At 39.5% G+C, this 24,810-nt stretch overlaps 1 protein-coding gene across 1 annotated transcript in view; it reads right to left on the reverse strand.

Annotated features, from left to right (window-relative positions):
- MBD2 (methyl-CpG binding domain protein 2) overlaps positions 1-24,810 on the reverse strand; it is a 67,156-nt gene that overhangs the window by 21,034 nt on the left and 21,312 nt on the right. The window contains exon 3 of the mRNA XM_055417380.2: positions 9,207-9,344. Coding sequence (XP_055273355.2) covers positions 9,207-9,344 — 138 coding nt within the window. The remainder of the gene's footprint in view (positions 1-9,206; positions 9,345-24,810) is intronic.

Consider the following 24,810-nt stretch of genomic DNA (forward strand, 5'->3'; position numbering starts at 1 on the left):
AGGATGGAGGTGCAGCAGCTGTCGGCTGCAGCTGCTCGTCTAAACTTTGTCATGAACACAACTTATACAAAGTGGGCAGGTAATATACCTGAAAAGGGACAACTATGCTAAGATGACCATGGAATCAGAATACTTGTTCATAAGGCCCCTAAGCTTTTCACGTGCCACAATTAAGTCTTCCAAGCATTTAAAGAAAAGCAGCAACCTTACACAAACTATTCCAGAGAATATTAAGAGAGGTCACCTCCCAGCTTATTCTACAAGGAGAGCAAAACCTTGATACTAAAGCTTGAGAAGAAAATTATGAGAAAGGAAAAATGAAAGTCAATCTCTCTTGTGAATATAAATGCAAAAAATCCTAAACAAAATTACAGTAAATCTAAACAGTGATAACATATCATGACTACATTGAGTTTATTAATCCAGGAATTCAAGGCATGTTCTCCAATCAAAAAATCAAGCACTGCAATTTCTCACATCAACCAATCACTGTAATTCACTATGTTAACAAAATAAAGGACATTTTATCATTTAGCCAGGTAGAGAAAATAATTTGATAAAATTCAATACACATTTACGAAAAATATTCCTAGTAAACTAAAGTGAGTTTCCTTAACTTGAGGATATTTACCAAAAAAAAAAAACCCACCTATAACAAGCACCATATTTTATGGAGAATCTTTCAAAATATTCCCTGGTATTACAATAACCAATGAGGATATCTGCGATCACTTTTATTCAAGATTATGCTAGCATTTCAAGCCAGTGAAAGAGACAAGGAAAAAAAAACTCAAAAGTTTAAGGACTGGCAAGAAGAAATAAAACTCTTGTTTGTAGATGATATGTTTGTTCATGAATAAGGTTGGAGAGATTCACTGATTATTTAATAAGTTGATTTAGGAAGATAACTGAACACAGTATATAAAATTCAGCTTATTTCTACATATTAACAACAGACAACTAGAAAAAAATTTTAATGTAATCAGAATAGCATCAAAAAAAACCAAATACCAACAAATACAAGACGTAACAGATCTCAAGACTGAAAACTATGGTGGGACATATGAGGTTAGTAAATGATAAAACTTAATACTGCAAAAGTGCTAATTCACCCCCAAATTGGTCTACAGATTTAAATCCTGGCAGGTTTTAAAGAAGACTAGACAAGCTGAGTCTAAAATATATGTGGAAATGACGATAGCCAAGACTAACGAGATAATCTCAAATGAAGAATAACAAAGCTAGAAAACTTACACTACTAGATACCAAGTTCAACAAAACAGACAGACCAAAGAAACAGAACAGAGTGTAAAAACAAATTCACGTGTACAAACAGGTCAAGGGAACAGAATGGAACAGAAACAGACTTTCACAAGACTTTCACTCACACATTTCATATATGACAGCGGTGACAACACAACGCAGTGGGAACGGGAAGTATTACATATAGGAAAGTGTATTAAAAAAATAAGTTGACCGTTCACTGAAGTTTCATAAAGTAAACACACGCATGCAACAACCGCACAGATCAACAATCAGAATATCACCAGCACCTCAGAAGCCCCCACTGCCATACTCACCCAGTCTCTATCCCAACCCCCAAGTCTCTTAAAATCAGGAACTTACACTTAACAAAAAAACACGCCTAGGGGAGTGGAAAAGGTTAAGCCACAAACTGGAAGAAGATATGTTTGACAGATCTGACAAAGTACTGATACTCAGAATATGAAAAGAACTCACACAAGTCAATGAAGAAAAGAAAACCACTGTTAACACACAATGCGTAAAAGACTTCAGTAGACGCTTCAAAAGAAAGGATATCCATACAGCCAATAGACACACACAAAGTGCACAGTATCATTAACTATCAAGGAAATGCAAGTTAAAACTAAAAGTATCCCTAAACGCGTATCAGAATGTTCAAACTTTAAAGACTGATCATATCAAGTATTAACAAGAATGAGAAGCAACGGCACACTGCTGGGAGAAGGGCAACTCTGTGTAACCACTTTGGAAAACTAAATGGCAGCATTTAACACAGCTGAACGTACGCATACTCTTATGACCCGAAACCTCTACTCTGGTATAAACCCCAAATCAAAAACACGTACTAGAATACTCACTGGAGCAATATCCCTAAGAGTCAACAGAAAGACAGAAACTGAAATTAACAACAAGAGAATAGTCAATGCAGGGAACAGAGAAAAAACAAACACCAAACAAAAAATATCCTTATAATTAATAGATTCAGAGAGGTAAGAGTAGAGGCTGTAGCTATAAAATAAGAATAGCAGAACTTTATGTACAAAACTGCTTTGGAAATTAAAAATAACATCACTAAAATAAAAAAAAAAAAAACATGATAAAAAGTTAAAACCAAGAAAACATCCTGGAAAGTAAAACAACAATCATAATAAGAGAGAAAATACAAAAGTAGAAATATGAAAATTCTAAGATGGCTAATACACAAGTTAAGGGATTCAGCAGAAGAGGGGAAAAAATGACAAGAACATTTACCATGCAAAAGATTAACATTTCCCTCTATCGCTTACTAACTGCCCAGTGAATTTAAAAAGGCCTACAAACATGTCAGTGATTTTTTTAAAAATCACACACATACTAAACATTTTCAGAGAGGAAAAAAAAAAGACCATGAAGGAGGAGCAGACATTCAGCAGGGCACTGAACTTCTCTTTCTTCCTAAGCTACTTCAGTATTCATTTATTATGTCCCTGAAAATTTCTTCAGTCTTGCCAAAGAGAAGTTCAGTGCCATGCTCAATATCTGCTCCTCCTTCATGGTCTTTTTTTTTTTTCCTCTCTGAAAATATTTAGTATGTGTGTGATTTAAAAAAAGAAAAAATTTGGAAAACTCGGCAGTGGACACAGGACTGGAAAAGGTCAGTTTTCATTTCAATCCCAAAGAAAGGCAATGCCAAAGAATGCTCAAACTACCGCACAGTTGCACTCATCTCACACGCTAGTAAAGCCATGCTCAAAATTCTCCAAGCCAGGCTTCAGCAATATGTGAACCATGAACTCCCAGATGTTCAAGCAGGTTTTAGAAAAGGCAGAGGCACCAGAGATCAAATTGCCAACATCCGCTGGATCATCGAAAAAGCAAGAGAGTTCCAGAAAAACATCTATTTCTGCTTCATTGACTATGCCAAAGCCTTTGACTGTGTGGATCACAATAAACTGTGGAACATTCTGAAAGAGATGGGAATCCCAGACCACCTGACCTGCCTCTTGAGAAACCTGTATGCAGGTCAGGAAGCAACAGTTAGAACTGGACATGGAACAACAGACTGGTTCCAAATAGAAAAAGGAGTACGTCAAGGCTGTATATTGTCACCCTGCTTATTTAACTTATATGCAGAGTACATCATGAGGAACACTGGGCTGGAAGAAGCACAAGCTGGAATCAAGATTGCCAGGAGAAATATCAGTAACCTCAGATATGCAAATGACACCACCCTTATGGCAGAAAGTGAAGAGGAACTAAAAAGCCTCTTGAGAAAAGTGAAAGAGGAGAGTGAATAAGTTGGCTTGAAGCTCAACATTCAGAAAACGAAGATCATGGCATCTGGTCCCATCACTTCATGGGAAATAGATGGAAAAACAGTGGAAACAGTGTCAGACTTTATTTTTTTGGGCTCCAAAATCACTGTGGATGCTGACTGCAGCCATGAAATTAAAGACACTTACTCCTTGGAAGGAAAGTTATGACTAACCTAGATAGCATATTGAAAAGCAGAGACATTACTTTGCCAACAAAGGTCCATCTAGTCAAGGCTATGGTTTTTCCAGTGGTCACATATGGAAGTTAGAGTTGGACTGTGAAGAAAGCTAAACGCCGAAGAATTGATGCTTTTGAACTGTGGTGTTGGAGAAGACTGTTGAGAGTCCCTTGGACTGCAAGGAGATCCAACCAGTCCATTCTAAAGGAGATCAGTCCTAGGTGTTCATTGGAAGGACTGATGCTAAAGCTGAAACTCCAATATTCTGGCCACCTCATGCGAAGAGTTGACTCACTGGAAAAGACCCTGATGCTGGGAGGGATTGGGGGCAGGAGGAGAAGGGGACGACAGAGGATGAGATGGCTGGATGGCATCACCGACTCAATGGACATGAATTTGGGTAAACTCCAGGAGTTGGTGATGGACAGTGAGGCCTGGCACATGCTGCGATTCATGGGGTCGCAAAGAGTTGGACACGACTGAGCGACTGAACTGAACTGAAAGTATCTTATGAATTTTCACACAGAATGTCTTTAAAAATGCATGGCTTTAAAATTTATCTTTCATCTATAAAGTTTCTTCTAACATTTAAAAACAGTCCCTTTTGATTATCATCAGAAAGATGAGCTCTAGGTGCTGACAAGGTTGAAGAGAACTGGAACCCTCACGCACTGCTGGTGAGAGAGCAAACTGGGGCAGCCATGATGGAAAACATTATGAAGATTCCTCAAGAAATTAAAAACTGAACTACCATACAATCCAGCATCCCACTTCTAGGTACGTATCCAAAGGAAATGAAATCAGTATCTCAAAGACGTACTGCGCCCCCCCATATTCACTGCAACTTTAATCACAGTAACCAAGATACGGAAACAAACTAAACGTCCATCAATGCACAAATGAATAATGTGTGTGTGAATACACACACACACTGAAATATCATCATCCACGAAAAGAAGGAAATCTTGCCATTTGTGATAATGTAGACGAACCTTGAGATCGAATGCTAAATGAAATAAGGCAAAAGAGAAAGCACAAACTGCATAATCTCATTCATATGTGGAATCTCAAAAACTCAAACTCCTAGAAATACAGCAGAATGGTGGGTTGCCAGGGGCTGATGAAGGGTATAGCGAATGGGGAGATGCTGGTCAGAGGGTACAAACTCCCAGTTAGAAGATGAACAAATCTGGGGGATCTAACATACAGTCTGGTGACTACGGCTAACAACACTGTAGTGTACACCTGAAAGCTGCTAAGAGAGATCTTAAATGTTCTCACTATCATGACCACAACAAAAAAATGGTAATTATATCAGGAGATAGATGTATTAACTAACTTTTTTTGTGGTTATCACTTTGCAATCTATACATATATCAAATCATCCCATTGCACACCTTAAACTTACATGACGTTACATATCAACTATACCTCAATAAAGCTGGGGGAAAAACATTAAAAAATAAAGACATTTCTGGAAGGGAGGAAAGGGAAGTTTCATATCCTTTGAACAAAGAATTAGTTAACAAAATAAAAAGGAAAAAATCTAGGATCAGATGGGAGATTTAAGTCCACTTCTTCAGTGATTTAAATATTTACTTCTAGGTAAAAAAAAATTAATATTCTGTAAGAAATGTAATTTATATTCAAAGACTATCAGAAACACCTAAAGCCTCGCAAGTTTAATTAAAAGGAAGAAGTAAAACATGAAGCTCAAAGATGAAATTTCTTTGATTGGTGGATTAAAAAAAAGAGAAAAAGCAAGAGACCAGAAAGTATCAAAGATGACAGCATTAAAGAAATAAGAAAGAAACAGACATGTGAGATCTTCGTATACTGAAAGAAGGATGCTAGGAAAGACACCCTTAACAGCAAAATCACAATTCAGTTGGATTAAAAAGAATTTGGGCTTCCCTGGTGGCTCAGAAGTTAAAGCGTCTGCCTCCAATGCGGGAGACCTGGGTTCGATCCCTGGGTCGGGAAGATCCCCTGGAGAAGGAAACGGTAACCACTCCAGTATTCTTGCCTGGAGAATCCCATGGACGGAGAAGCCTGGTCGGCGAGAGTCCACGGGGTCGCATAGAGTCGGACACAACTGAGCGACGGGACAGAACGGAAAAAGAATTTAGGATGTGATTTACATATCTGGCCAGATAAGGACAGTTCAGTGATCTTACTGTTTAGAATAATAGTCTTACAGTTGTTGGTAGAGTTCCCTCCATCCCCACCCCAGATTTCTTTTTAATCTAATAAAAAGACAAGCATGTGCTAGATGTTTATAGTGTATATAAAACTGGCTAGCTACTTACACTATCATAACCAGGCTTTACAAAAGTCATCTTTACTTTATAATTAATTATAGGCAGAAATCAGTGCTGAGTTCTGTGTAATGCACTTTTGTTGTACCCTAACTTGCACTTTTAAAATTAAGGTGTTTTCAAGGAATTAATATATTAGAAATTCATAATTCACATATTTTAAAGAATTCAAAATAGACTGCCATATATATAGATAGACTCAGGCATAGGAGTTTTGTTATAAAAAACAGGAATTATTAATTTCTATGTGCTTCACAAGTAGACTAACCATTTCAAACCAATTCAAGGTAAAAGATCCAAAAATCAAATCCTAATTCTAGGTCTCAAAATTCAAGACTCCAAAAGGAATTATAAAACCACTGGCTTAAATATCCTAAAAGAATGTGGTACAGTTAAGGTAGTGGTCCAGGGGTTAACTCTGTGCTCCCAATGCGACGGGCCCAGGTTTGATCCCTGGTCAGGGATCTACATCCCTCATGCCACAACTAAGACCCGGCTCAGCCAGATAAATGTGTATTTACAGTTAAGATGAAAGACACTTATATCTACAGGAACCTCAAAAACCAGACACCTCACTGGCTGATCTACGTACTCTATGATCAGAATAACTCCCCCAAATGAAATATCCGGCAATTCATATTACTAATCTAAGTTCGATGAAACTATGCAAAAGGTAGCAAAACTGGAAGAATTTTTGCCTATGTATTTTTTTGCCTATCTCCTGAATAATAATAGCTCATTAGCAGCCATTTGCCATATTCATGTCAAAATATAATTAAAATCAGCATCTTCCTTTACCAAAAAACCCAAATCTAAACTGGAAAAGTCAGGATGACAAGATCATGATTTTGAAAACATTAATACCAAAGTTGTCTCTTTACCATTTTCCTACTTTTCTCAAAGCACAGTCTTATATTTTGAAATCCTACTAGGGGGACAGTAGTCAAATATGACCTCAGTTCTCATGTTCAAGATGAAGGGGGAGAGACAGCTAATGTCTCAGTATAATCAAAAATATCCAGCAAAAACTGTCAAATGCCAAGAGGATAATGTGAAAAACAGTCCAAATATTTCAAGAAGTAACCTCCTAAATAATTTTTAACACTTTCTATGAAAGCACTAAAATGAAGATAAAACCCTCAAAAAATCTGGGTTAAAAATGATATAAGTGTTTTGTGTATGGGGGCTGGGGGGGGATTTAATTTTTTGACAGATCTTTTCACTTGAGAATAATCTCATAAACCTTAATTAAAGAAGGTAAACTTAAAAACTCCTCAATGTACCAGAGAGTAAGGAGCAACTAATCTGGTTACTTCAGCTGTAAACATCTAGGTTGCCAATACCTCCATAACCAGACAAACACCCAGTGAATATAGTAAGTACAGTTTTTAAAACCTGTAACTGAACTTAGGTGCAGAAAACAAATTCCTGTTAAAATGACCATAATTTGCTATTCGGTTTGTCTTTAACCAAAATATTTGTTCAGAGACTACTGAGAATGATTTGAGAAGGGCAAAGGGGGATAAAATTTACTAAATGCTATCTGTTCTCAATGAGACAACTCAAATTTTCGACATGGAACTAACATCACGCGTGATTCTACTATCTTTGTGGCTTTTTGAAGCAAACTGTCTTACCCAATTACATACTTGTGGAATTTTCAATTAACAAAAAACCTTTACAAAGAAACAATTTTAAAATCACCAAAAAGCCAAAGGACAAGATGGTCAAGACTTTAGACAGTATCTAAGAAAGAACGCAATCAGGGAATGGCTTTGTCAAGGTGGGCAGAGTTCAGAATGGCGAGTTCCTTCCCTGTTGGAGTGGATATACTAACACTGCCGGGCGGCTGGGGGACTATCGCTGGCAGTAAAACAGAAGGGGAAGCCTGGCACGGACAGCGCAACGGCCCACAGGAAACCTGAGTGGTGACGAGAGCCTACAGGCACATGCAGGTACGCATCTTTTATATCGGATGTGATACACTTACATGGCCCCTGTTGAATCTCTTGGGGACCAACAGTAAAGCAAGTCTAGAACTTCAAATCTTGAGACATCTATAGCAAGATGCTGATCCAATGTGGCTCCAAATATCTTCTGTTTTCCTGGCTCACCTGAAGAGGAAAAAACACTACAGAGGATGTGGGAACTGCATTTCCTTAGGTAGCTTCTTCTAGAGCAACTGTCTGAAAGTTTTGGCCCAGTCCTTTGTGAAGTCTGCGGATGAGACACTGGAGGGACTAGTGAAAAACAAAATTCAAATGAAAAGGTGGAGTCAGACATCCAAAGGGGACACGAGAGTCAAAGACAATGGCCGTAGGTAAACCAGTGTTTCTAATCCTTCAGTGGGAGGAGGCAGAGACAGGAGAGAAAAAAAATGCACCAAGGTTTCTCCCTCCACTCCCTCACCCCAAATGCTACTAAAATTTCACCAAGTACCTGAACTTTTTTTTTTTTTACCACAATTAGGGAGTGAGTGCGCAAGTTTACTTGGAGAGTTCAAGCGTTTTGCCAAGTCTCCCTCCCCGGGCCGGGTGGCATTATTGAGCAGCAGGGAGGCCGTTCAGATAATACTTATTTTCTGAGAAAAGATTCTGGTGGAAATACAGCTTGAAGCAATAAAGAAAGAGAAAAATAAATGCCATTTATACAAAAATGGAAGTCACAGGACAATATACCCTATTGACAAAGTTTATTTACTTCTGTTTTTCCAAAGGGGAGGGACTGCTTTCGTGTAATAAGAAATCAGAACAAAAAGTCATTTTCGAATAATAGAAAATATTTTTAAACTTAGCAACACAAACTGCATGCTTCTTCCCCTTCGGAAATATTCTCCCTGGAAAGATAATCTTTAAAAAAAAAAGCTAACACAAGCAGAACCAAGTCTGAGGTACGTTCACACAAAAGCATAAAAAGGTAGTCTGTGAAATTAATTTTTTATTTTTTTAAGTTAACTTAATTTTTTCTTAAAACATTTTATCTAAATATTGTCTTAGAGCTGTTCTCCAGCATTCATGTAGTAGCCTAGGATATAAAACACTTTTCTTTCCAAATATATTCCATTTTAACCAGAGTTAAGTTGAACTACGACTGGTAAAGATACCAGAATTTTCTGAAAAATAAAACTGGAGAACCAACTAGATCCTTACCTGACGTGGCTGTTCATTCATTCGTTGTGGATCGGATTTCACTTTATTACTAGGATGATTTGTGACTTTGGTTACTGGTTGCTTGAAAATAGATGCTGTTTGTCTAATTGGCAATGTTGTATTCAAGTCTGGTTTACCCTGTGGATATAAGTGTTTTAATTAATATTATATATAAATACAATTACTAATTCAATGTCTATTACTTTAACTTGGATTATTGCCAACTTCCCAATCTCAGCATTTTAAATACTCTGAAGTACATTTTAAACACTTTATTATGTAAGACTTATGTAAAGTTTCATAATAAAAAGTGCCGTGTTCTTTAAAATGTCAAACAATTCTCTATATAAAATTCATAATTGATTTAACAAGATACTAGCAACTTTTAAGCAAACAAATATATATTTATGGTTGGGTTATACAAGAGAAAGGAGGGCTTTCAGGTCAATAACCAGGAAAGCAATCATTCCTACATTCTGAGAATGGAGGAAAATAATGGCGTACTTGGCTATTAAAAGATAAATTACCTCCTCAACTGTTAGGGGTCCAGGCTTACATAAAACCACAAAGGTTAACCTTCCCTTTTTTATATGTATTTTAAAAAAGGTTATTAGAAAGCTGTAATTCCCACAAACAAAGCTCAATTTAGGAAAATAATAAAATATTCTTTATCTTTAATTTTATAACACATTTACTTTTTAAAAAGAAACCTAAAATTGAAGTTTCAGAAAAGCAAGCAACACACTTAAGACTTTTAATCAATCAGTACAAAAAAAAGTAGTATGTAAGACTTCTATTTCTTAATGAAATGAAAATGTGGCACAGAACTGCTATTAAATTCACACGAAGTACTGTAACATAAGGTGTTGGGGGGTGGGGGTGAAGAAAAAGAACAAAATGTGATTTGACTCATTTGGGCTTCCCTGGTGGCTCAGTGGTAAAGAATATGTCTGCAATGCAGGAGACATGAGTCCAATCCCTGGGTCAGGAAGATTACCTGGAGAAGGAAATAGCAACCCACTCCAGTATTCCTGCCTGGGAAATTCCACGGACAGAGGAGTCTGGTGGGCTATAATCCATACGGTTGCAAAGAGTTGGACATGACTTAGTGACTAAACAACATCATTCTGATTTGGGCAAAAAAATAGAAAGGGTCAAATATATCCAAGAACAATATATATTATATATTTTTAGTATAGAAGTGTACCTGACAAATCATCTACAGGATGTCAATGAACTTTAATTAACTATCTCCAAATAAAAATTATATCAACTTCCAGACTCCAAAACAGTGTTTCTCAAACTTGAGCATGCATCAGAGTTACCCAGGGGGCTTATTAAAACACAGACTACTGGGTCTCCCTCCTATAAACGATGATTCAGGAGGTCTGAGGTCAGGCCTGGGAATTTGCATTCTGATTAAGATCCAGGTGATGCGGATACTGGTCCAGGGACCACAGTTGGGCACCACTGCTCTAAAACAAAGACTGCAAGTCGGCGGCAGGGAGACCAGGTCTAACCCACAGATGTGTTCTGCTCCAGTTTTTAGTCTCTTGAGTCAGTAAAGCTAAGAGCTACAAATAAAATTCACATAAACTCAAAGATCTAGAAATGGACTGATCTGGCCAAACAGGCCATGACTGATTAGTAATGGCAGCAACTACAGGTGTCAAGGGTTGTCGTTTTGCAAAAGGTCTCAGCTCACATTTGTGATACCTGTCTGAGCCCTATAGGTATTGAGCTTGTGACCTCTGATTAAAGAACGTTGGAAACTAATCTGATCATTATTACAGGTACATTACTTGAGTGCCCTATTTGATGTGTCTCCACTCCCCTGCCCTACCCCACCCCACGCACACTGCTCTTCTGGGCATGCTGGTCATGCTGGTCTTTTCTTTCTCTCATTCACTTTTCTTCCTCTCATTCACTTTTCTTCTGACATATGTGCTTACCTTTAAGAGGCATATTCATCTTAAAAAACTCTAACAATACCACTTCCCAGGCATTTCATTTTCTTATCTTTATGATTTAAAAAAAAAAAAAACAAAAAACTTGATTTAGAGGTGTGGAAACTCGGCCAACAGGCAGAAAACTAACCACTTAGGATTCCATCTCTAAAGAGTGTAAGGCCCAGGAATGTGTATTTTTAAAACTCACCTGGTAATTCTGTGATGTGCAAAAGGTTTGGATCCCTCTGATTTATGACATCAAGAGCATTCTAAAACCCTAAGTGAAGCCAACCTACCTGTATCAGTCAGTATTAAGTCCAAAAGACGTTTAACACATAATGGCTTACAAAGAACTCTTCCTGCCACTAATTTGTTACAAGCAGAATCAACCATGAAACAATACCTTGCTTGGTTTTTAATGTTTCTGTACTTTAACAAAGAATAATATCCTCTGCTGGTATTAGAACAAAGATGGGGTCAGTAGACAAAGAAATACACAGCAACTATTTGTATGAACAAACACAGTGGAGCCTGTAAGATTCTGTTACAAAGAATGACCGGAGGAAGCAGAGACTAGCTTAAACTATTCAAAACTATAAAAGGAAAAAAACTATAAAACCCTGAATCCACACAGACTAGAAGGAAGCATGAAACATGTAAAACTACTGGTGCTACAGTGGTAAGACTAATTTTTTTTTCATTATGTTTGTGATGCAATAAAAAATTAATCTATTGGTTAAAAAATTTCATTGTCTGACAATGACAGTTTACTGCCCCTTGGAACGGAACGACATTTTTCAAGAGTGTGCAGCACTGCTCTTCTGTTGATCTTATTTAATTATTTTTCTCTTTTAAACTGGCCTGAAAGCTCTGAAGAAAGAATTTCTTACCAATTAATTTTGTATTCTACAATGGGATCATGTAAAATAACCTGAGAAGCTGGACTAACTGGTTTTCTGAGAAACTGTCACAAAAAAAGTAAATTTTATTACCATTCTCTCCTGAGGACTGTCAAAAGACTATTAATTCATACCCAGTTGTCTGAGTTTTTCTAAATAACTACCAGTCTGCCATGAACCTAGGAGCTGTAAAGCAAACATTTTTTAAAAACACATGATTATACTTCAATATAAATACAAAACAAATTACAAAACATTACAACAGACTGATGGCAATAAAATATGGTATTTCATTTGTACTGCATGACATCTTCAGTCATAAATAAGTTATTAGAAACCAGTAACAAAGACACTGATACACCAAGGGAAATGAAAAAAAACAGAACAAAATGGAATAACACAAGTGATTAGTAAGGATTAAGCAAATATGAAGATGACCAAACTGAACAATAACAGAAGAAAAGCAATTTCTTTGTAGTATCATATTGTCAAAGCTAAAAAATCTAACATTTGTACAGTTTTAGGAAATATACCCACATAAACACTGGTGGATACAATAATGGTCATTATAGTGGTGGTTATTTTAGCGTTCTTTTTGAGACTTTTGCACATGTGTGAGTTCAATACTAAAACATGGTTAATATATCTGTGTATTGCTACATGACAATCTAAAAATGCAAATGTGAATTACTGAATAGAAAGTTGTCTGGAAAACCACAGCAAAATTTTAATCTTACTGTATAAACAGATCAGAAAAGGGACTGCTACTATTTTCTGCCTTTAAAGTATTTGTTTCAAAATTGGACAAGATTAAATCACTCACCTGGAACCAGATATCTTGGAATGTGAAGTCAAGTGGGCCTTAGAGAGCATCACTACGAACAAAGCTAGTGGAGGTGATGGAATTCCAACTGAGCTATTTCAAATCCTGAAAGATGATGCTGTGAAAGTGCTGCACTCAATATGCCAGCAAATTTGCAAAACTCAGCAATGGCCACAGGACTGGAAAAGGTCAGTCTTCATTCCAATCCCAAAGAAAGGCAATGCCAAAGAATGCTCAAACTACCGCACAATTGCACTCATCTCACACGCTAGTAAAGTCATGCTCAAAATTCTCCAAGCCAGGCTTCAGCAATATGTGAACCGTGAACTTCCAGATGTTCAAGCAGGTTTTAGAAAAGGCAGAGGCACAAGAGATCAAATTGCCAACATCCGCTGGATCACGGAGAAAGCAAGAGAGTTCCAGAAAAACATCTATTTCTGCTTCATTGACTATGCCAAAGCCTTTGACTGTGTGGATCACAATAAACTGTGGAAAATTCTGAGAGACGGGAATACCAGACCACCTGACCTGCCTCTTGAGAAACCTGTATGCAGGTCAGGAAGCAACAGTTAGAACTGGACATGGAACAACAGACTGGTTCCAAATAGGAAAAGGAGTACATCAATGCTGTATATTGTCACCCTGCTTATTTAACGTATATGCAGAGTACATCATGAGGAACGCTGGGCTGGAAGAAGCACAAGCTGGAATCAAGACTGCGGGAGAAATATCAATAACCTCAGATATGCAGATGACACCACCCTTATGGCAGAAAGTGAAGAGGAACTCAAAGGCCTCTTGATGAAAGTGAAAGAGGAGAGTGAAAAGGTTGGCTTGAAGCTCAACATTCAAAGAACGAAGATCACGGCATCTGGTCCCATCACGTCATGGGAAATAGATGAGGAAACAGTGGAAACAGTGCCATACTTTATTTTTTTGGGCTCCAAAATCACTGCGGATGCTGATTGCAGCCATGAAATTAAAAGACGCTTACTCCTTGGAAGGAAAGTTATGACCAGCCTAGACAGCATATTAAAAAGCAGAGACATTACTCTGCCAACCAAGGTCTGTCTAGTCAAGGCTATGGTTTTTCAAGTGGTCATGTATGGATGTGAGAGTTGGACTGTGAAGAAAGCTGAGCATCAAAGAATTGATGCTTTTGAACTGTGGTGCTGGAGAAGACTCTTGAGAGTCCCTTGGACTGCAAGGAGATCCAACCAGTCCATTCTAGAGGAGATCAATCCTGGGTATTCACTGGAAGGACTGATGCTAAAGCTGAAACTCCAATACTTTGGCCACCTCGTGCGACGAGTTGACTCACTGGAAAAGACTCTGATGCTAGGAGGGATTGGGGGTAGGAGGAGACGGGGATGACAGAGAATGAGATGGCTGGATGGCATCACCGACTCGATGGACATGAGTTTGAGTGAACTCCGGGAGTTGGTGATGGATAGGGAGGCCTGGTGTGCTGTGGTTCATGGGGTCACAAAGAGTCAGACACGACTAAGTGACTGAACTGAACTGAACTGAAAGCTATTCGTTTATTTGAAATCTTCCCTTTCAATATAGGAATAAGTGAAACAAAGTTCCTTATATTATAAAACTAAACTGACAGAAATACACATTCAACAAAGTTTCCAATCTTCGATATATCTTCTCAATATACAGGCTAGCACTCAAATAAAAATTTAGTGTATTTTACAATAATGTGTATATTAAGCTGTGAAGTTTTCAAATAACTCAAATAATTGTTGACAGTTTATTCTATCCCCACTGGGATGAATACAAAAATAAAACTTCCTAAAAATTTTTTTAACTTTTACTTTATCTCTTTCTAATAAATATCTGAGATGGCTCTTAAAACTTCAGAAAACAAATACACAATGTCAAGGGCAAGGAGAAACAAATTTCCTTTTGAAATGGTTAACAGTGATTGATACTAGCCTTAACCATCAGATGTGGATCTGAACTTTCTAGGGGTGTGGGCAAAAAAAGAAACATTCAATGACATAGATTTCATACTCAGAAAGGAGGAAGCATAGCAATTAAAGAGGAAAACAAAAGCTGGTGCTAAATCTAGAAAAAAAATAGACACTTGACATCACAACAGATATTAAACAGATTTCAAATGCTTTTTCTTTTCCCAGTGACCTTCCATAAAAGCCAAGAACATATTTAAAGGACAACTCAGTGAAGATGACTCTGAAAAGGACTAACCTAGCGTGGCCTGATTGTTGTGTATCCTTTCAATGATTTAATGTGGTTAATCCTAGAAAGGGCTTCCATGGTAGCTCAGCTGGTAAAGAATCTGCCCACAATGCTCGAGACATGGGTTCAAACCCTGGGTTGGGAAGATCCCCTGGAGAAGGAACAGCTACCCACTCCAGGATTCTTGCATGGAGAATCCCCATGGACAGAGGAGCCTGGCGGGCTACAGTCCATAGAGTTGGACACGACCGAGCGACAAAGCACATGATGCTAAAGAGGAAAACCAAAGCGGTGATGCAGATCATGTGTCTTTAATCTGTAGCGCTCAAATACTGTTTCATTGCTACCCCCTAAGTTTTTTTGAAAATAGATAAACCCCACCTACTTCAATTTTTAAAATGGAGAAAAAAAAGAAAACAGGACACTTCCAGGTATCATTTTAATTCTGTGGTTTTGCATACCCCAAGAGATATTTATGTTCCAATTTGAGAAGCAAAGACTTTATTTTTCTAAAGTCGTTTTCCTCATCTGTAAACAAGGTAAATACAGTAACTGTTCTTAAGATTCTTACAAAAATCAAACAAGATAATGCATGTGTGATGCTGCTGCTCAAGCAGCTTTCATTAAGTCAGTTATTGAACAAATACTGAATGCCTACTATCTGCCAGGTACAGACCATGTGCTGTGTATAGAGTCATTCACAAATACCAAAATCCTTCAGAGCGTACACTCACAGGGCAGACAGCAAACAAAACAGTGGTATAGCTTATAGTCATGTTGGCACATAAACTCTGAATAAATAGTAGTTATCTCTATTATCTGGAGAAGGCAATGGCAACCCACTCCAGCACTCTTGCCTGGTACATCCCATGGACGGAGGAGCCTGGTAGGCTGCAGTCCATGGGGTCATGAAGAGTTGGACACGACTGAGCAACTTCACTTTCACTTTTCACTTTCATGCACTGGAAAAGGAAATGGCAATCCACTCCAGTGTTCTTGCCTGGAGAATCCCAGGGACGGAGGAGCCTGGTAGGCTGCCATCTATGGGGTCGCACAGAATCGGACACGACTGAAGCGACGTAGCAGCAGCAGCATCTCTATTATTGGCACTATCATCTTATTGAACATGGTATTGAAATTTGAAACCTTAACCTATTAAGCTTCCCCATAAGGAAAGTCACCTCCTGGTTCACACAAAGAGGAGCCTGAGCTTTAGGGGGAACCAAGATTACCCTCAAAACCTAATTTTGGATTTGCTCCCGGATATACATGGTGTTGGAGAAGACTCTTGAGAGTCCCTTATACTGCAAGGAGATCCAACCAGTCCATTCTAAAGGAGATCAATCCTGGATGTTCATTGGAGGGACTGATGCTAAAGCTGAAACTCCAATACTTTGGCCACCTCATGCGACGAGTTGACTCACTGGAAAAGACTCTGATGCTGGGAAAGGTTGGGGGCGGGAGGAGAAGGGGACGACAGAGAATGAGATGGCTGGATGGCATCACTGACTCTGTGGACATGAGTTTGAGTGTACTCCGGGAGTTGGTGATGGACAGGGAGGCCTGGCGTGCTGTGATTCATGGGGTCACGGAGAGTCGGACACGACTGAGCGACTGAACTGAACTGAACTGAACTGGTACATGGTAGCCAATGCATTTCCACGAAAGTCAAAAGCCAACAATATAAAGTGCTTTACAGTCCTTCAGTTTTTTTATATGATTCACTCAACATAAAATCCACCATTTTATACAATTCAGTGGTTTTTAGTATACTGACAAAGTCGTGCAACTTTGCAAAAAGGTTTTTGGAAAAGTAAAGAAAATATATATCTGGGATCTATGATTTTGTAATGAAAAGCCACTTCATGTAATATCATAAATAAGATAATATCTTTTTAAGGATATCAGTGGAATATTGAATATGTAGAAGATAATAAAATGGGTGGACTCTACTTTCAGCTCATTGAAAAAGGATGTAGTTAACTGAAGTGGAGGTTTGAAAATCATCATTGAAATCAAGTTTGAAGAGTTTTGTTTGAAAAGTAACTTCTGGAACTTTAGTTAATATGAGGTCATAAAAGGACTGATGGCTAAAGACTAATGAGTTTCAACCAGAGCAGCTCTGCTCAAACTACGGCTTCTACTGCATGGAATTCATTATCTCCTTTACATCTGGGCTGGCACTAGCTGAGTACACAACCTTAGAATTATGAAAACAGTCACACAAATCATTTTCTGCAGGGCTTCATTCTCTCATTGACCTAGAGTCTAAAAGTCAGGTAACTCTGCAGGACCTATAAAACTTAAGTGAAACTGACAACCACAGACAGAAACTCCAACATCCCCAATAAATGTTGACAAAACCATACCACGGGCAACTATGTCCCTACCTCTACTCTCATTATTAGCACAAAGGTCAAGCCCAGAACCTCTCAGAAGGTCCAGTGCACTCTGGTGTCTTTGAGGAACTAACTTATAACATGCTAACCTACTCATACTGAACAGACTACTCTCATCAGCAAGTCTGTCTGCTAACGTGGCTAAGGTTCTTCTGTTCACTGTTTGCTTCCTAGAAATCTTTATCCCATCCAGATCTAAACACCTAGCTCAAATGAGCCAAAAAATGGAACAGTGCTGTTAGCTGTTAATAACTCCTTAGTTATTTTCATTTCTCAGCTTAAGATTTCTGCATATGAGAAAATTAGAAGTTCTCTGAATGGCCCTTGAACAATGTGGGACTCTGGAGTGTCAACCCTACACACAAAGAAAGCCCTGATCTGTGGTTTTGCAGCCATGGATTTAACCAACTGCTGGCCGCTAGTACAGAAGTTATTTACTGTGGAAAAAATCTGCATATACGTGGATGCATACAGTTCAAACATGCTGTTCAAAGGTCAACTTTATTTATAGTGTCTCTTGCTACATCTTACTCCTTCTTTAATTATTAAGTAGGCACTGTCCAAGCCACCATCATTCCAGCTTGGGTTAATAGCCTTCTGTTATAACTAGCCCCTGACTTCCACTCCTGCACCTCTATAGTACATTCTCCACACAGCAGCAAAAAAAATACTGCTCCTACATAAAGTCCACAAGAGCATTCTATACCCTTCCTCATCCTGGTTTGCCAGGTCCAGCGACTAGGCCTGTCTGCTTCCTTGGCCTCACCTAGTACCTCTCTCCCCCTCACTAACCTCCAGCCTACTACCTGTCCTCACGTGCTAAATGTATCCTGCCTTAAGGGTTTTGCACTGGCTATTCCCTCTGCTTAGAACACTTTACCCTCTGGTTTTTGTAGAGCTGAACCTTCTCATTCAGTTCTTGGCCAAAAATCATTCCCTTCTGATCATTTGGCCTAACACAGCCACTGAGTCAATCTCAACCATTCTTAATTAACTGTGTAGCATTTAATATTTAAATTGTGTTAGTCATCCCACTAGAATAATAAGTTCCACAAACACAGAATCTTCCTCTACAGTATTTCCAGAATCTGGAATAATGTCTGCACATACAGAATGTGCTAAAAAAAAAAAACTTTATGGAGTAAATGATGCATAAAATGTCTGTTACATGTAAGATTTTAAGTTAAGCAGCCCTTATTCCTAGATAGTCTCATTGTCAGTCTTAAACTTACACATGCTATGTAAGTGGAAGCTACTAATTCAATGTGGTCTACAACATCCATGTCAAAATTATCAAACATAATCAACTGTACTATATACCTCAAGATACTAATGTAAAATAATCCCCAGACTTGTTCCATTAATTACTATATAACATTAAGTTATGCTTATAGATACACAGCCAGCCCTACAAAAGGATCCCATGGGAAAATAATCCTCAGATGGTGTTTTTGGCAAAGTCACTGTCAGTTAGAGTGATGTTATATCATGAAATAATGGGAAATAAAGAGTACAGAGAATTTATAACCCAGTAGACTGCCAACATGAGATTAAGACATCAAAACAATCCATGTACGTTGGCAAGAAGCATGCCATGCTGCTCTTAGACAGCCATGGTTCAGGAAAAATGTTCATTATGGATCTGAAAACTTAGATCATCTCAGTATAACTTGCCATAACAACTTCTCATCTGTATATTAAATAACCTAAAACTTAGCAGTGGTTCTAGACAGAGGAGACTGGTATGGAAAATAAAATCTTGGGGCAAAGTATAAGGTCAATTAATAGGATGTCAACAGATTAAGTAATAAGAGGTGAGACAGGTAATCACTTGATTGAGTTACACAATTTAATCTGTAAGAATAAAACTAACTAGGTGATAAACCAGATAATATTAACTAGGGCCTTCTCTGGTGGCTCAGTGGTCAAGAATCTGCCTGCCAAGCAGGAGATGTGGGTTCGATCCCTGGGTCAGGAAGATCCCCTGGAGAAGGAAATGGCAACCCACTCCAGTATTCTTGCCTGGGAAATCCCATGGACAGAGAAGCCTGGTGGGCTACAGTCTGGGGTCGCAAAGAGTCAGACCCGACTGAGCAACTAAATGACAACAAGGAGATAAATGGAGCTAATCAACTTTGGATTCCAGAAACTATACTGAGAATTCGGCCTGCCCCAAATGGTAAAACTGTTCTCTCAGGAAGGTGAGCAAAGGTGCTGGTTTAAGGAGCCCACACTCCACTGAGTAGTCCTGTAACATATCAGGCATGTAGGGGGCTGAGAACTAAGGCAGGAATAAAGTCAGTTCTTTGGGGGCTCAGAGATCCAAACAAGTCCTACTTGCCTAAGAAAGTTCTTCTAAGTTCATTCATAATAGTTATCTGGCAGAGGTACACATACCTCCTTTCTAAAAACTCAGGACAATCATATTTCAAATGTTTGTGTCCTCTGCTCTAGCAATTATCAAAATTAATCCCATCTCACCCCACATCCTATCTTCATAATAACCAAAGAGCCAAGCCCCCCAGATCATACGTCATCACGCAGGACTCATCTCTACAATATTCTGTATGTCCACCCTGTAGCTCAGTGGCCCTCAAACTTTTTTGACTTCAACTAAGAGTAGAAATATATATTTAAATCATGACTCAGTACACACAAGGGTGTAGAGATCACAAAAATCACCTAAAATACTTAGCCTTACTAAATGGGACATGCACTGTTTTCTATCCCATTGTCTCATATCTTAAAAATTCTAGCCATGGACAAGCGAAACCAAGCGAAGGTTGCTCAGCTGTGTCCAACTCTTTGTGACCCCATGGACTATACAGTCCCTGGAATTCTCCAGGCCAGAATACTGGAGTGGGTAGTCGTTCCCTTCTCCAGGGCATCTTCCCAACCCAGGGATTGAACCCAGGTCTCCCTCACTGAAGGCGGATTCTTTACCAGCTGAGTTTGAAAACCAACCCCTAACTGTACCCCTCTCACTCCTCCTGCCAGTCTTTGCCCTGTACACTCTTGGGTGGCTGATCAGCAGGCTCTCCTATATCCTCAACATTTTCTTTAAACATTCTCTCCAGTTTCTGGACTCCCTTCAACTTGCCATCCCTCAAAGACCCTACCTCCCTAAAGTTCTTCCAGATAAAGGCTTTGCCCCTCTTCCCCTCTGACGACCACAGCTCTAAGGCCCAGCAAGTGGCGCAGGCTTCCTCCTTTCTCCCCATTACTTACTTTCTCACATCATTTCCACTCTTCCTCCTTCAAAGAGCAGAGCACCTCTGAAGCTCACAGGGTCTCATGTCTGACTGTCTACCCTCCTCCCAGACCTCTTCTTTACTCACTGAAGACTTTAGTTTCTGTTTCATGTTTTCTTCCCCATCCCAGCTCGTGTCTTCATTCTTAGAGGCTTCAATACCCAGGTGGATAATCCATCCAACATCCTGAGTCCTCTGACCTATTCTTCTACCCAGCCTCACCCACCTAACATTACGGGCACAGGCTTGTCTACCCTGGTAACGATGCCGTGTCCAATATCTCGGGCAAGCATCCAACCTTCCAATTTCTACTTCCTGTCCTTATAGCTCACTGAGGACTGCCCTCCAGGTTCTTTGAACCCAGCAATACTCCCTGCCGATTGGCTGACCTGTTTTCTTACTCTTTCAAAACCTCTTCCACATTCCTCCCCACCCAGGACAGATTCCACCCATCAGTGTCATCACACTGTCCATGTGCTTAAACTTCTGCGGTTCTCCACTGGTGCAACAGGCCCCATTCTTACCTTTCCATGATATTTAAAGCGGGAAATTAACCAAATCAGCATCCCTTTCACCTACCATCTAGTGATTCTCCTTCCTAGTCAAGAAAATTTACTGAAAAAATTGTCCACCATGAGCAATTTTAACTCTCATTCACTTTCAACACAATCCAATCTGGCTTCTCTTTCCCTCAAAACCACTGGTATCAAGGTTATTAATGACCTTCCTGCTGCCAAACTCAATGGAAATTTCTGTCTTCCTCCATTAAACATTTCAGTGGCAATCAATATACCTGACCACTCTCCTTGTTGAAACGTTCTCCTCTCCCGTGTCTCTCCTACCTTTCACAGGCCACTGTGCTGATTCCTTCTACTCTATTTCAATTTTAATCACTGGATTTTCTCAGAGCTTCATTCTGGATCCTTCTTTCTATAATCTCCAGACCATTACTTGAAAAACTACCTACGTGACTTTCTACCTAACAACCTTCCAACTCAGACCGCTCAATCAGTATACACACACAACGAGATTAATCCATTTGGCTGTTTAATAAGCATCTCAAACTCTGGGCACTCAAAGTTGAATTCATTGTATTCACGCATATAAATTCTTTCCTAAGGCAATCTCAGTAGATGGCAACCCAATTCACCTAGTCACTCAATCTACCTAAAATCTAAGGGCTCACACTTGAGTACTCTCTATCATCTTTCACACCCATTTTTCAAGAATTCAGTGAATTCTGTCAACCCCATATTCAGAACAAGACTAGGATCCCTTCACTTCTATCACCACGGACGTCTAGACCACCATCATTCCTCACTGTACTGTTGTGAACAGCCACTCGTTCTTCACTTCTGCTTTTGTTCATTTCTTTCAACTGAACAAAAACCTGTACTCAAGAGTGGCCCACACCTAAGTGAGATGTCAGTAATCCCCTGTAAGGACTTCAAGGCCTAGAAACGCTGGATTCATCATCTGTGATCTACTCTCTCCCCTTTCCACCCCCAACGTATCCAACAGAGAGACCAGAAGCCACTCTGTTCAACAAAGGCTTAATAAGTGATGGAAAAAGCACCAGCATCTTTGGAAAAGATTTTAGCTACCTTCCTATTGGCCAGAAATGTTTTATGGAAGGAATGGGATCTCTGTTTCCAGTTTAGACAGAAAGACACTAGGAAGGTGGAAGCCAACAAGTAGATCTTACAACACCAGGAGCTTGGTCATCAGACTGATCCTATCACAAGGCCCTTTAGTTGACAACGGGATCCCTCGTTCTGAAATAAATCACCCCACTCAGGTGCCTCTTCAATAACTGAAAAAATTCCTCATCAGTTAAACAAAGGTCTAATCTGAGCGACAGCAAGTGAGCTGATCCTTAACATTTTATGCCAAAGCCTTGCTCCCTCTCCTGTCGTAAAACAGTAGTTAAAATTTTAAATTACATTCTCCTTTGAGAAACTGGTGAAGGTTACTTTCTCCTTAGGAAAAAACAATAGAAAATATCATACATGTTTCAAAGGTTCCTAGAGAGCATCCTGAAATGTGGACTCTCAGGTTAGACATCTTCCTGACTCTACCGGTTCCAAGCTGGCCTCTTTCATCTTTTAAAGGAAAAACAACAACAATCATAATGTTCCGTGATCAGGCCTTCTTTTCCGAACACTGCCCTCTTTCCTCCGTCTCGCATTCAAACTTCACGAGAGCAGTCTCCATTTCGTGAGGACGGAGGCAGAAATGCACGTATGTGTACAAGCTCGATAAGTGCACAGAGGCTCTGAAAGGGTATCCAAACAAAACTGGCTGACGACAGTTTCCTCCAGGGAGGAGGCTGAGCCTGAGAGACTCAGAGAGAAGAGAGAAGCGTCTCACAGAATATCCTTTCCACCATGTGTTCAGGTAGTAATCAAGTAAGATTAAGTAAAAAATTTTTAAACTTTTACAATGGCAGGCTACATCTTTGCTCATAATTTCTGGTTTCCCAGAAAGTTTCTGGCATTCTAAATATGACTCCTGGTCCTTCTACCCCTCTGATGCTGGTTATATCTAAGTCACTAGGTAACTTATTTGCAAATCCAATGAACGCTACAAAGACTTCCATTCTCCTTGTTATCTCCATGGCATCCAACAAAACAACCTTCTCCTAGGCTGTTATACGGAGAAGGCGATGGCACCCCACTCCAGCGTTCTTGCCTGGAGAATCCCAGGGACAGCGGAGCCTGGAGGGCTGCTGTCTGTGGGGTCACACAGAGTCAGACACGACTGAAGCGACTTAGCAGCAGCAGCAGCGGGCGGTTATACCACCACATTCTCTTCACTCTCCTACTACTTAGCTGGAGGTTCCTTCTGCCTCTCCACATAACTAATTTTTATTCACTGCCTACAAGAGTCGGACACGACTGAGCGACGGAACGGAACGGGAACGCAACAGTGTGACAAGATACTTTTCTATCTGCCCCTACACTGGGCAATCTCATTGTTTAACAAACCATTATGACAGGAGTTCTCAAAGCGTGACCTGAGACTCCCTGGAAGTCTACGAGATCTTTCAGAGTCCCAGAAATAAGAGTATTTCAACTCAGTCTTCCTTTCCTACCCTCTCCCCAAACTTGCTCTTCTTGCCCTATTCCCCATCAACCACTCTTCCAAGGGACTCACTGCAGAACTGGAGCAGGCGTCAGCAGTTCCCACGCTCTACAATCATCGGGGACTCATGTACTAACTTGTCTTGATTGAGTCTCACACTTTTTTATACCTCCTGGCTACAGCGTTAGTCCAGGCCCTCATTCCTTCTCTGGGCTAAACTGCTCTAACTGCTCTCCCTGCTTCCAGCCCCCACTTTTCCCAAACGGTACCCATTCTACATCCGACACCCAATCTGATTCCCACCACTACCACCAACTCACTAAAGTTTCTCAATGTGCGACGCTATTGCCCCCAAGATATATTAGCTCTCTATAAGCATTTGTTATTATTGTTTTGTTGAAGATAATTAGAGCAATTCACCTGCTGGATGATTTGATTGAGCGCTTAGGACAGAACCACACAGAATCCAATCTGTGGTTACAGTCACAGTAGTAGACTACCATGCATGCTTAGTTACTCAGTTGTGTCTGAGCCTGCCAGGCTCCTCTGTCCATGGGATTTCCTAGGCAAGAGTACCGGAGTGGGTTTGTCATTTCCTTTTCCTGGGGATATTCCTGATTCACAGATCGAACCTGCATCTCCTCCTTGGCAGGCAAACTCTTTACCCACAGAGCGATCAGGGAAGCCCAGTATAATACCATAAACCAAGGTAATTCGTGAGAAGAAATAATGGGAGCCTTCTACAATAAATTCCTTCAAGAGACCATAATGCTATTTCCAAACGCATCCAATTTGCGTGACTAGAGAAATTCAATGAAAGAGCTGAGTCTTTCCAAGGTATTACAGCATTGACAAGTCAGGCTGAAATATAATTTGTTCCATACCAGATCCATATTGTAAGCAAGCTGTAAAATATATGTCACTTTAATGTTAGGACCTGAATTTTACTAGTTTTGTAGATTTAATTCATAAATGTTTCAGTGTTGTTAAG

The sequence above is a fragment of the Moschus berezovskii genome, chromosome 28 (genome assembly GCF_049115385.1).
Source record: "Moschus berezovskii isolate FMDL1 chromosome 28, NW_MosBer_1.0, whole genome shotgun sequence".
NCBI classification, from domain to species: Eukaryota; Metazoa; Chordata; class Mammalia; order Artiodactyla; family Moschidae; genus Moschus; species Moschus berezovskii.